At 44.8% G+C, this 13,967-nt stretch overlaps 1 protein-coding gene across 3 annotated transcripts in view; it reads right to left on the bottom strand.

Moving 5' to 3' along the window:
* Nucleotides 1-13,967, bottom strand: part of LOC126203847 (hydroxyproline dehydrogenase-like) — a 176,674-nt gene that overhangs the window by 59,097 nt on the left and 103,610 nt on the right. For all 3 annotated transcript variants that reach the window (XM_049938222.1, XM_049938221.1, XM_049938223.1), the window contains one exon: nt 336-487. In XM_049938222.1, coding sequence (XP_049794179.1) covers nt 336-487 — 152 coding nt within the window. The remainder of the gene's footprint in view (nt 1-335; nt 488-13,967) is intronic.

The following is a 13,967-nucleotide window of genomic DNA, read 5'->3' as shown; positions in this document are numbered from 1 at the left end:
ATGACTTTCATTTCTTTCCACCAATTATCACAAAATTTTTGGGCCTTGGACTACCAGTTTCGGTCAGCAATGACCATCTTCAGATCCGTCTTGTAACATGTCCTAAAATAATAAAGCCATAGTAGCATCGTCACAAAATATACACAGAATCAGCATAGCATCGTCGCACATATTTAAAATATGATTTAAACTAAGCCGCCGTTCTGACATACTGGCTCTATTACCATTGGTAATAAACTACTGACCGGACTTGTAGTCTAAGGACCAAAAGCTTTGTGATTATTGGTGAAAATAAAAGAAATTCATTTACGTACTAGATTCATTTTAGTACATACCTTAAAGTAACATTGGTAAGTATATCCGATCACTGGTGACACCTGATTGAAAACAGTCATCATTGCAAGGGTCATCAAACTGCAGCCTCCATTGACGTAACTGTACTCTGCATCAACCAGTAACCGCACGGATTTCGATGAAGCTGTTTTCCCTGGAATTGTCGTTTACATATGAAGTCATAATATTTTAACTGTTAAATCAAAGTCATAATTTAACACCAGACAACTATTCTTTGCAATATTATGCCTTTCTGACTAGCTACGCAACTATTTGTGAAAACTGTGACACTATAAAAAACTAGAAATTAACGAGATTCAGACCTATAATATGGAGAATTGTATGAAAGTAGACAAACCTGCCAAATGAAAGGTACATAGGAAAATTTGCAAATGAGACTTGCATAAAATAAAACCAGAGATAATTGAGAGTTTCTGAAGCAGAATTATGCAATGAACAACCGAAACAGGAGGAAGCAGTATAATATAGTTGATGAATGCAGGGTAAAACCAAGCAACAAAGCAAGCCCTAGAACAATTTCTTAGATGTCACACAGGATATTAAAATAGCAAAGGGAGAAAATATAAAAATGTACTTTTTGTGGTCTCCAGCTAAATTACTGCTCTGATGGACCTCTCCACGCTACTGTGTATCCTGTGCAGGCCTCTTCATATCTGTGTAAAGTACACATGCTGTGCTTTGGGAGCGATCAGTACGATTGGAAATGAAGAATGAGGAGCACACTTCGTACGCTGCGATTGCAGTATAGAAACTTTCATTGTTCCAAAATGACCGGTTTCAGCAATTTTATGCTGTTGGCTGTCATCATCTGATCTAAGGAGAGAGAACATGAAGATAATGAGGAGTGGGGGGGGGGGAGGGGGAGGGAAGACTTCGATTAATTTAACTTATTATATAAAATACAAAATGACACGTACGTCTTACAAAAGTGTCAGGGTAGCGTTTTAAGAGTGACTGTCTTTGCCATCGCTATTAATAGCATTACCTCCATAGTGAAAAGTCCCGTCCAGTGGTCCTTGTTTGTGGATGATTTCTCTTTGTTTTGCTCTTCTTCAAGCCTTGCAACGACAACGTGTCAGTTGCAACTTACTCTTAAACGTTTGGATGACTGGGCGCAGAAGAGTGGTTTTAAGTTTTCCACCGAGAAGTCAGTATGTATTCTTTTTCACCGTTCTCGTTCGCTTTTAACCTTTCCTGAGTTGTGGATAAGGGACACTGTCCTCGCTTTTAAAGACACAGTGAGATTTCTGGTGCTCATTTTTGACTCAAAGCTTACGTGGTTATCTCATCTTAAAGACCTGAAACGACGGTCACTTAAGGCTTTACACTGCTGGCCACCGTAAATGCAACACCCTGAAGGAAGCATCCGAATCGAGTGAAATTTACACCATGAGTTTGCAGCGATGAGATATGCAACTGATTAGAATTTCAGCGCAGACGCACATCACGCGCGCCTGTGGCGTCACCTCATAGCGCCATTTAAGGCTTGGCGATTTCGACGAGTGTACGTTCGGCACGTGTGTTTACCTTGTGGTTGTTTCACAAGACGATCAGTTATGCCTCGTAGACAACAGCGAACATCTTTTGATCAAGTATCCGAGTTCGACAGAGGAAGGATAGTGGCTTACAGAGATTGTGGATTATCATACAGAGAAATCGCTAGTCGTGTTGGACGAAACCAAACAACTGTAATGCGGATATGTGACCGTTGGATGCAGGAGGGTACGACGGACCGACGTGGTCGATCGCATTCACCTCGGTGCACCACTGCACGTGCTGATAGGCAAATTGTGCTCATGGCAGTGACGGATCGCTCAGTGACATCCCGAACCATAGCACAGCACATTGCGTCTGTAACGCAACATCCAGTGTCTGCGCGTACCATTCGACGCCGTTTACAGCAGAGTGGTCTGTCCGCAAGACGTCCATTGCTTCGTCTACCATTGACGCAGAACCACAGACGTCTCCGTCGCCAATGGTGTGATGACAGACGGATGTGGACGGCAGAATGGAATGACGTTGTCTTTACTGACGAGGCACGCTTCTGTCTGCAGCACCACGATGGTCGGATTCGAGTGTGGAGACACCGTGGAGAGAGGATGCTGGACAGCTGCATTATGCACCGCCGCACTGGTCTTGCACCGGCTATTATGGTATGGGGCGGTATTGGATATTATTCTCGCACGCCTCTAGTACGCATTGCCGGTACTTTAAATAGCCGGCGCTACATATCCGAGGTGCTGGAGCCAGTTGTCCTTCCTTACCTTCAGGGCTCGGCCACAGCCATATTTCAACAGGATAATGCGCGACCACACGTGGCACGCATTGTCCAAAGGTTCTTCGTCAATAACCAGATGAACTGCTTCCCTGGCCGGCTCGCTCTCCGGATCTTTCGCCGATAGAAAACATGTGGTCCATGGTTGCTCAACGAGAGACCCAGATTACACCCCCAGCTGCCACACCAGATGATCTTTGGCAACGTGTGGAAGCTGCTTGGGCTGCTGTACCCCAGGAACACATCCAACGTCTCTTTGACTCAATGCCGAGACGTGTGGCAGCGTTGACCTCCAACAATGGCGGCTACTCTGGCTACTGATTCTGGCAGGAACCACATGTCACAGACGTCTGCAAACGTAATCATTTGATACTTGGTCAACGTGTTATCTACAAAATAAATTTTGTTGTGCTACCTCTTGTCTTTCTTGGTGTTGCGTTTACGGTGGCCAGCAGTGTATTTTAAAATGTCTTAGCCTCACTACATGGGGATCCGACAGGACTTGTCTGCTCCAGTTTTACAGGGCGCTTGTGCGATCTCGGATCGATTATGAGTGCACGGTGTATGGGTCTGCGAGGCCTTCTTACTTAAAGATGTTGGACGTTGTGCACCATGAAGGGCCACTGGGGCATTCAGAACTAGCCCTATACCAAACCTCTGTGCAGAGGCTGGTGGACCGTCACTTCATATGCGGCGGCGGCTACTTACGGTGCGCCAGGCGTATAAAACTTTGTCCACACCAAACACATCTGCATACCATAACGTGGCTCAGCTTCCTCTGGCACGGCTATTTCATAACTGGCAACGAGCGACGCGGCACTATGGGATTCGTGCACAGGATTGCCTCTCTGCGATGGATATGGCTGCTCTTCACGTTTTCCGTCGCGGTTGGAGCAGATTTCCACCTTGGCTCCTCCGGAGACCCAGACTTGTTTTAGATTTGACTAATTTTAAGAGAGATAGTACACCAGATTTTACATTCCAGTTTTTTATTTTAGATTCGCATCACGGTTTTACCGTCGTTTACAAAAAAATGGTTCAAATGGCTCTGAGCACTATGGAACTTAACATCTGTGGTCATCAGTCCCCAAGAACTTAGAACTACTTAAACCTAACTAACCTAAGGACATCACACACATCCATGCCCGAGGCAGGATTCGAACCTGCGACCGTAGCAGTCCCGCGCTTCCGGACTGAGCGCCTAGAACCGCTAGACCACCGCGGCCGGCCGTCGTTTACACTAATGGCTCCAAACAGGAGAATTTCCTTGACTGTGCTGTAGTGTTCCCTGATCACGTTACCCGGATTCGCCTCCCTGATGAATATACCGTTTTCACAGCGGAGCTCCACGCGATCCTGAAGGCACTGGAGCGGATGAATCGTGTTAGGGGCAATCGATTTCTCCTTTGCTCCGATTCTCTTAGTGCCTTACAATCATTTCAGAATCTGTACTCGACTGAGGAGATGGTCCAGCTGATATATGACCAACTGTACTTGCTCCATCGGCGGGGTAAGGAGGTGTCCTTCTGCTGGGTGCCTGGTCATGTAGGAATATGGGGCAATGAACAGGCCGATCGGGCTGCCAAGGAGGCCTGCAGAGAGCAGGATGTGGTCCAGTGTCCTATTCCCTTGCAGTCTGTCATTTCTGCATTCCACAAGAAGTGCATGGAGTTGTGGGAGGAAGAATGGCTGGCGGTGCAGGCCAATAAACTGCGGTTGCTGAAGTCTACAAATCGGCCGTGGTGTAACTCCTGCCGGGTGCTCAGGCGGGAAGAAGTGACCCTCACGCGTCTTCGGATTGGGCACTGTCCTCTCACACGTAGCTTTCTATTACTGCAGGAGGATCCCCCGTTTTGTGATGCTTGTGGCGTGCACATCTCTGTCCGGCACATTTTAACAGGCTGCATTTTATACCGTGATGCAAGGGCAGAAGCACAAGTTGATGGGGATCTGCCCTGTGTTTTAGCTAATGATGAGACGTGTGTGTCTAGGGTTTAAAGTTTTGTGATTTGTCTGGACTCTGGCCTAAACTTTTAGGCTGGAGGTTTTAGTGTATTGCAGAGTGGCTGGCTCCTCCCTTTTTTCCTTGCGGTCAGCCAGTCACTTCCACCTGCTATATTGTTTTAGCTCCCTCTAACCACTTTCTTCCTGGGTTGTCCATGTTTTACTACTGGCTGCATGCTTCGTCCCACGCTTTTCCAAGCTTGCTTCCTGTGTCTTACGTTCTGTTTTATCTTATTGTTCTGAGTCTTTTCTTGACACCCGTCTCAATCTGTTACTGAGCGGGCGCTGAAGATCTTGCCGTCGTGCGCCCTTAAAACCCTCTCCATCCATCCATCCATCCATCATGTTACATTACAAAGCACAAAAGGCACTCCGCACACATATGTGTCTCGATAAAAAAACACGCAGCTGAGAAAACGCACACAGTTAATGACATCATCGTGCCATCGATGCAAATCGGCGTCGAACAAGACTCTCTCATGCTCGCCACACAGCACTACACTACGGGCGGAGTGTTAAAATAGGGACGGCATATCCGCTAAAAAGTTACCTATCTCATCATTGGGTGGCGCAAGTAGTACATGCTAAATGAACACATCCGAAATTATAAGCAATGAACAGCGGTGCACCAGAAATAAAGATGCATTTTTCAAAATGCCCGGTATAACAACAAGGAATGCCAACTGACCTACATTTAAAATCACCATGGGCTTACGCTGCATATAAAATCTATAGGCATACATACTGATTGCTTATTGCACAGTGAGGCAATTACAGTAACAGTCAAAAAATTTTAAAAGTAACCCATATCTTTAATTATCCAAGCAACATGAAGAAAAGAGAAAATCACAATGGTGCGAGCGCGAATGTTAAGCCGGCCAGACCTAGGAAGGGCCCCGCAAAGTACCACCCATGAAAAACCACACGGTGGTAAACTTACTTCAGGAACAATATAATTGTGACACGAGTCATACCGGGTGCGAGGTGTCTACTGCAGAGTCGAATGTAAATGGTGTATTATAAAAAGTAATGTAATATGTTTGTGGATAGGTCATGACAGCGCGTGAAGGATTTCTGCAATCCATGTTGTGTGTCAGCAAACTATTATAAACGGGGACATTCAGGGAAATAGCAATGACGAAAAACAAGTAGCTGAACTGAGTCCTAGGTCCTTATTAGCATTATGGCTGACGGATGAGACGGAGTCTGTTACAGCTACAACCCCTCATGGTAATATGATGATAAAGGTTCAAATTAATGCACTGGACGATCAAATAATAAACGACTGTCATATGAGATATCCGTTGCGTGCTGGGTGCAAAGTATATACACACATCAAAAAAAGTTTTGCATCATCCCAGTTCTCAGAACTCCTGAAGATAGACGTTGACTGTTGATATTGTATTACAGACACAGTCACTTTCACTGTTCAGAGATGTCACTAAACTTGCCCAAAGATATAAACAACCATGCATGAGCAGCGCCTATTAGACTGAGGGGGTCCGACCCGATTAGTTCCAGTCATTCCACCAGGAAGGAGGTACACAGCTCGTGTTGTCTGTAGGTCAACCATGCCTAGACGGTCAATGCCGCGGTTCGACCGCATCCGCATTGTTACTATGTGCCAAGAAGGGCTCTCAACAAGGAAAGTGTCCAGGCGTCTCGGAGTGAACCAAACCGATGTTGTTCGGACATGGAGAAAATACAGAGAGACAGGAGCTTTCGATGACATGCCTCGCCCAATGGGCTACTACTGCAGCAGTTGACCGCTGCCAATGGATTATGGCTCAGTGGAACCCTGACAGCAACGCCACCAAGTTGAATAATGCTTTTCGTGCAGCCACAGGACGTCGTGTTGCGACTCAAACTGTGCGCAATAGGCTGCGTGATGCGCAACTTCACTCCCGACGTACATGGCGAGGTCCATCTTTGCAACCACGACACCATACAGCGCGGTACAGATGGACCCAACAACACGCTGAATGGACCGCTAACGATTTGCATCACTCTCTCTTCATCGATGACTGTCGTATATGCCTTTAACCAGACAATCGTCAGAGATGTGTTTGGAGGAAACTTGGTCAGGCTGAACACTGTACAGCGAGTGCAGCAAGGTGGAGGTTTCCTGCTGTTTTGGGGTGGCATAATGTGGGGCCGACGTAAGCCGCTGCTTGTCATTAAAGGCGCCGTAACGGCTGTACGATACGTGAATGCCATCCTCTGACCGATAGTGCAACCATTTCGGCAGCATATTGGCGAGGCATTCGTCTTCAAGGACGACAATTTGCGCTCCCATCGTGCACATCTTTGAATGACTTCTTTCAAGATAACGACATCGCTCGACTAAAGTGTCCAGCATGTTCTCCAGACATGAACCCTATTGAACATGCCTGGGATGGATCGAAAAGGGCTGTTTACGGACGACATGACCCACCAACCACTCTGAGGGACCTACGCTGAATCGCCGTTGAGGAGTGGGACGAACAGTGCCTTGATGAACTTGTGGATATTATCCCACGACAAATACAGGCATGCATCAATGCAAGAGGACGTGCTACTGGGTATTAGAGGTACCGGTGTGTACAGCAATCTGGACCACCACCTTTGAAGGACTCGCTGTATGGCGGTACAACACGCAATGTGTGGCTTTCGTGAGCAATAAAAAGGACGGAATTGATGTTTATGTTGATCTCTATTCCAATTTTCTGTACAGGTTCCACATCTCTCGGAACCGGGGTGATGTAAAACTTTTTTTGATGTGTGTATTCGTTATAAAATGAGACGTTTACACATGCTGTAGGTTACCTGTAAGGTTTGGGATAATGACATGGTACCTAAAGGCTGTTCTAAGCGCCTATATGTCTCTATGTGTACACTTTATATATAATCCAACCAACTTAGTAATCTGCACTCTCTTCCATTTCCTTACATAATCTTACAATACAGCATCGAAAATGTTAAAAAAATATTGCTCAGCTGACTCTAATTGGTTACTAAGAAGGTGACCTGGGTATCTCTTTATTTCTGTAAATCTGTATGTTTGTCGCTATATTAAACTTTCGGGGGCTTGATCTAGAATTTCCAGACTGCGGCGTGTCTAGTACTTTATGCTTAGACGCGCGGAGGTTATCCGGAAAGGTAATTCTGTTATGTACGCTTGTGTGTTCTCTGAAGGGATTGAAAAAAGATCTCCCCCCTGTCTGGCCAACATAAAAATTAATTGTTTAATTAAAGATATACGTTATTTTTAAAATTATTGACTATTACTACAGTGAAGAGCCAAAAATACTGATACACCTGTCTAATATCGTGTAGGGCCCCCAAGAGCACGCAGAAGTGACGCAGCATGCTGTGCCATGGGCTCGAATAATGTCTAAAGCAGTGCTGGAGGGAACTGACACCATGAATACTGCAGGGCTGTCCATAAATGCATAAAAGTACAAGGGGGAGGAGATCTCTTGTGAACAGCACGTTGAAACGCATCCCAGATATGCTCAATAACGTTCATGTCTAGGGAGTTTGGTGGCCAGCGGACACGTTTAAACTCAGAAGAGTGATCCTGGACGTTTGAGGAGTCGCACTCTCCTGCTGTAATGGCCAAGTCCGTCAATGCACAATGGACGTGAATGGATGCAGGTGATAAAACGGGATGCTTACTTATGTGTCACCTATCAGAGACTTATCTACATGTATCAGGGCTCCCATATCATTCCAGCTGCACACACCTCACACCATTACAGAGCATCCACCAGCTTCAACGGTTCCCTGCTGACATACAGGATCCATGGATTCATGAGGTTGTCTCCGTACTCCTACACGTCCATCCGCTCGATACAATTTGAAAAGAGACTCGTCCGACCAGGCAACATGTTCCCAGTCATCAACAGTCCAATGTCGGTGTTGAAGGACCCAGGCGAGTCGTAAAGTTTTGTGTCGTGTAGTCTTCAAGGGTACACGAGTGGACCTTCGGCTCCGAAAGCCCATATCGATGATGTTTCGTTGAATGGTTCGCATGTTTCCACTTGTTGATGACCCGACATTGAAAGCTGCAGCAATTTGCGGAAGGGTTTGCAGTTCTGTCACTGTGAACGATTGTCTTCAGTCGTTGAAGGTTCCTTTCTTGAATGATCTGTTTTCGCCCGCAGCGATGTCGGAGATTTGATGCTTTACCGGATTCCTGATATTCACGGTACACTCATGAGATGGTCGTACGGGAAAATCCCCACTTCATCGCTACCTCGGAGATGTTGTGTCCCATCGCTCGTGCGCCGACTATAACACATGTTCAAACTAAGTTAAACCTTGATAACCTGCCATTGTAGCTGCAGTAACCAATCTAACAGTCGGCCGGAGTGGCCGAGCGGGTCTAGGCGCTACAGTCTGGAACCGCGCGACCGCTACGGTCGCAAGTTGGAATCCTGCCTCGGGCATGGATGTGTGTGATGTCCTTAGGTTAGTTAGGCTTAAGTAGGACTGATTACCTCAGACGTTAAGTCCCATAGTGCTCAGAACCATCTGAACCAATCTAACAACTGCGCCAGACACCTGTACTCTTATATAAGCATCGGAGACCGCAGCGCCGTATTCTGCCTGTTTACGTATCTCTGTATTTGGTTCAAAAAATGGTTCAAATGGCTCTGAGCACTATGGGACTTAACATCTGTGGTCATCAGTCCCCTAGAACTTAGAACTACCTAAACCTAACTAACCTAAGGACATCACACACATCCATGCCCGAGGCAGGATTCGAACCTGCGACCGTAGCAGTCGCGCGGTTCCGGACTGAGCGTGTAGAACCGCTAGACCACCGCGGCCGGCTCTGTATTTGGATACGCATGCCTGTATCTGTTTCTTTGGCGCTTCAGTGTATTACCAGCTAACGAAGAAATTACTACTCGATAAAATGTTAACCTTAAAAACTAGCACTGCTGAGAATGCGACAATATGTACTTACGACTACAATTAGAAATTGTAGAAACAGAAATACAAGGTGCGGCAGCCGGCAGCTGTGGACGAGCGTTTCTAGGCGCTTCAGTCCGGAACCACGCTGCTGCTACGGTCGCAGGTTTGAATCCTGAAGACCTCAGATGTTAAGTCCCATAGTGCTTAGAGCCATTTGAACCATTTGAAGGTGCGGCACCTAAAACCTGCCCGTCGTACGCAATGAAAATGTTCCCGAGTGTCCACGCGCGTCAATAATAATGGAAAACGAGCAACGTCGTCCAAGCAATCGCGCATGATCTAATCATTTCCTCTCATGTACCAACACTGCGCAGAACTTTTTTGTTGTGTAAAACACCTGCAGCCACAGCAAGTGAAACTTGTTTAGCCCACTTGAGAAAAAGGCCTAGCTGTGTGAAGCCGGGTTGATGTGTGTGAAAATGCCGTATTCGTTACCCGAGCGTGATGCCATTATTGAAGCGTTCATTCGCACTGCATCTTTCGTGAAAACAAAGAATTGGTTTCAGGAAAATTTTGCAGGACGTTCTGCGCCGACAAAAAGCATCATACAGGAATTGATTGAAAAATGGCGCCATACAGGATCGGTTCAAAATGCTTCCAGGAACAGACCATCTGAATTAAAGGGCAGGTGCAGGAGATCATGACAAGCAGTCCTCGTAAGTCAACCAAGAGGTTAAGTCAACAGGTTCATGTGAGTGAGAGAAGTAGGTGTTTTAAGGGGACTGAAGTTATTAAAACCGTACCGCATTAAGTGTTGTGCAACAGCTGAAGTAGCCTGACCTGCAGAAGTGAGTGCATTTCTGTTCATGGCTGTTGAGGAATGTTGCCAGTAGTGTCTTGCATCCACTAAGGCTCATCATGAGTGACGAGGGGTGGTTCCATCTGTCTGAGTACATAAATCTCCAGAACAACTGGTACTGGTCGACAGAAAATCCAGGCATGGGTGTGTGTGTTGTCCTTAGCGTAAGTTAGTTCAAGTTAGATTAAGTAGTGTGTAAGCCTAGGGACCGACGACCTCGGCAGTTCGCTCCCATAGGAACTTACCAAAAATTTCATTTTATGTTTGTGCGCTGACTTCACAGGTCGGTTTTACACGCCTCACCCTGTATAAGACCTTTGCCAAAAGGATCGCCTCTCTTGATGTAGCAATGAGTTGTTCAAATGAAAACATTTTCAAAAAGTGATTCAGGGCTATTTCTCTGACAGCAACAAGTCGTCATGAAAGGACGGTGTAACTAACTGCTCATGTGAAGATATTGCAAATGCGGCTCTACATTGCCTACCTGACAAAGCGTTATTTTTTGTCATAGACGCATTCAGATATCCTCTTCCTAGTGAAGTCACTATTAAAAACGAGATTCAAGTAATTTACCACCAGGTTTCATTGATTTAACACTTTAATGCATAGCGTAGCTGATAAGCTACAGACTTCATTTCTTCGATGTATCCTATACTGAGCAACATTTTGTAACGAATTTGTTGTGTAGTTAAGTGTTTTCACTCTACTGCAGCTGGTAACTGCTAGTAGTTCTTCATAGCGATCGTAAATGGCAGCATGAACTGAACCATTTCGACAATCAGCTGTGTGGATGTACTGCTGAGCGTGTGTTTTGGCGGAAAGTAGAGACTTTTTTTGATGTTTGTGCACTGATTTGTAGGTTTGAAAATTACTTTTTTATTTTGAAAACGTAAGTAGATATGGTGTAGACAGTTAATTCGAGTGTCTTTACGACAGATTTGAAATTAGGTATGTTTTGTGTTGGTAGCGATTGTCAACAATAATGCTTTGTTAATTTAATTACAAAAATTTTTTTAAATAGTTTTTTCGTAATGTAGGCACTATAAACTAAACGTGGTAACTTTTGCAGCTTGAAATAAAAAAAATCATGCGTTTAAGGGTAAGCCTTAGCGTTTTGAAAACTCAATCAGACTTACAAACAAAATTTGAAAAAGACGGAGTTTGGACGCTTTGCACTAGCATTTCACCAACCATAGCAAACAGTACTTTAACTAATATAAAGCTTCATAACAATAATACACTGAAACCTTGAAAATCTCGACAGCAGTCATACCTGCATATGAGTTAAACATATGAGCGCCGTTTGCCTATAAGCTTCAATGCAGTGCGATGTGGCGAGAGGGTTCCCGGTGACGTCACAGTTTACGTTCCGCCTGTGCGTAACTCCCGCCATGTATGCCTGTAGCGTAGGACCGTGCGGCAAGCTTAGGAAAGTCATATCTGATGCTGATGTGTATGGATGGAACGAGGATGTTATCAGCTGTGTGTTTTTTAATCGAGATATGTGTATGTGTGGAGTGCCTTTTATGCTTTGACTTCATGTAATGTAACGTGGCACTTTTATAACAGGTTTCATAAGGTATGTGCAATTTTGTGTTTTATATAATAGGTGAAACTACAGATGATGGCAGCATAAGACTGTTGAAACTGGTCATCTTGGAACCATAAAAATTTCTATAGCGCCATCACGGCATACAAAGTGTGTTCTACATTTCCTACTGTAACTTACATCCTGAACCTACTCTCTATATTCAAGCCGTGCCCTTCCTCTACAATTTTGACTCTCATACTTTTTCCATTATCAAACTGACGGACTTCTTGACACCTCACGATGTGGCTTATCAACCGACCCCATCTTTTGGTCACGTTGCACCACACAGCCTTTTTTCCCCATTTGTCTCAGTACCTCTTCATCAGTTAATCATTCTACCCATTTAATCTTCAGCATTCTTCTGCAGACCCATGTGCCAGCAGTTTCTATTCTCTTCTTATCTGAACTGTCTATTGCCTATGTCTCACTTCCGTGCAAGGCTACACTCCAGACATATTTCTTCAGAAACGACTTCTTAACACTTAAATTTATTTTCGATGTTAATAGATTTAACTTTTTCAGGAATGCTATTCTTGCAATTGCAAATCTGCATTTTGTACCTTCTCTTCTTGGCCATCGTCTGTTAAATTGCTGTTCAAATAGTAAAACTCATCAATTACTTTTAATGTCTCATTTACGTATCGAATTCCCTCAGCAATAACTGGTTAAAACCGACTGCATTGTGTGTTTCATATACAAGGAGTGTTCAATAAGTAACGCAACACATTTTTTTCTAGGTCAATTTCGGATGAAAAAATGCGGAATTTATTGTCGGACATCTACATCTACATGATTACTCTGCAATTCACATTTAACTGCTTGGCAGAGGGTTCATCGAACCACAATCATACTATCTCCCTACCATTCCACTCCAGAACAGTGCGCGGGAAAAACGAACACCTAAACCTTTCTGTTCGAGCTCTGATTTCTCTTATTTTATTTTGATGATCATTCCTACCTATGTAGGCTGGGCTCAACAAAATATTTTCGCATTCGGAAGAGAAAGTAGGTGACTGAAATTTCGTAAATAGATCTCGCCGCGACGAAAAACGTCTTTGCTTTAATGACTTCCATCCCAACTCGCGTATCATATCTGCCACATTCTCTCCCCTATTACGTGATAATACAAAACGAGCTGCCCTTTTTTGCAGCCTTTCGATATCCTCCGTCAATCCCACCTGGTAAGGATCCCACATCGCGCAGCAATATTCTAACAGAGGACGAACGAGTGTAGTGTAAGCTGTCTCTTTAGTGGACTTGTTGCATCTTCTAAGTGTCCTGCCAATGAAACGCAACCTTTGGCTCGCCTTTCCCACAATATTATCTATGTGGTCTTTCCAACTGAAGTTGTTCGAAATTTTTACACCCAGGTACTTAGTTGAATTGACAGCACTGAGAATTGTACTATTTATCTCGTAATCTAATTCCAACGGATTTCTTTTGGAGCTCATGTGGATCACCTAATACTTTTCGTTATTTAACGTCAACTGCCACCTGCTACACCACACAGCAATCTTTTCTAAATCGCTTTGCAACTGATACTGGTCTTCGGATGACCTTACTAGACGGTAAATTACAGCATCATCTGCGAACAACCTAAGAGAACTGCTCAGATTGTCACCCAGGTCATTTATATAGATCAGGAACAGCAGAGGTCCCAGGACGCTTCCCTGTGGAGCACCTGATATCACTTCTGTTTTACTCGATGATTTGCCGTCTATTACTACGAACTGCGACCTTCCTGACAGGAAATCACGAATCCAGTCGCACAACTGAGACGATACCCCATAGGCCCGTAGCTTGATTAGAAGCCGCTTGTGAGGAACGGTGTCAAAAGCTTTCCGTAAATCTAGAAATACGGAATCAACTTGAGATCCCCTGTTGATAGCGGCCATTACTTCGTGCGAATAAAGAGCTAGCTGCGTTGCACAAGAACGATGTTTTCTGAAACCATGCTGATTACGTATCAATAGATCGTTCCC

This window comes from Schistocerca nitens, chromosome 9 (assembly GCF_023898315.1).
Source record: "Schistocerca nitens isolate TAMUIC-IGC-003100 chromosome 9, iqSchNite1.1, whole genome shotgun sequence".
Lineage (NCBI taxonomy): Eukaryota > Metazoa > Arthropoda > Insecta > Orthoptera > Acrididae > Schistocerca > Schistocerca nitens.
This window is presented reverse-complemented; position numbering and strand designations above follow the sequence as displayed.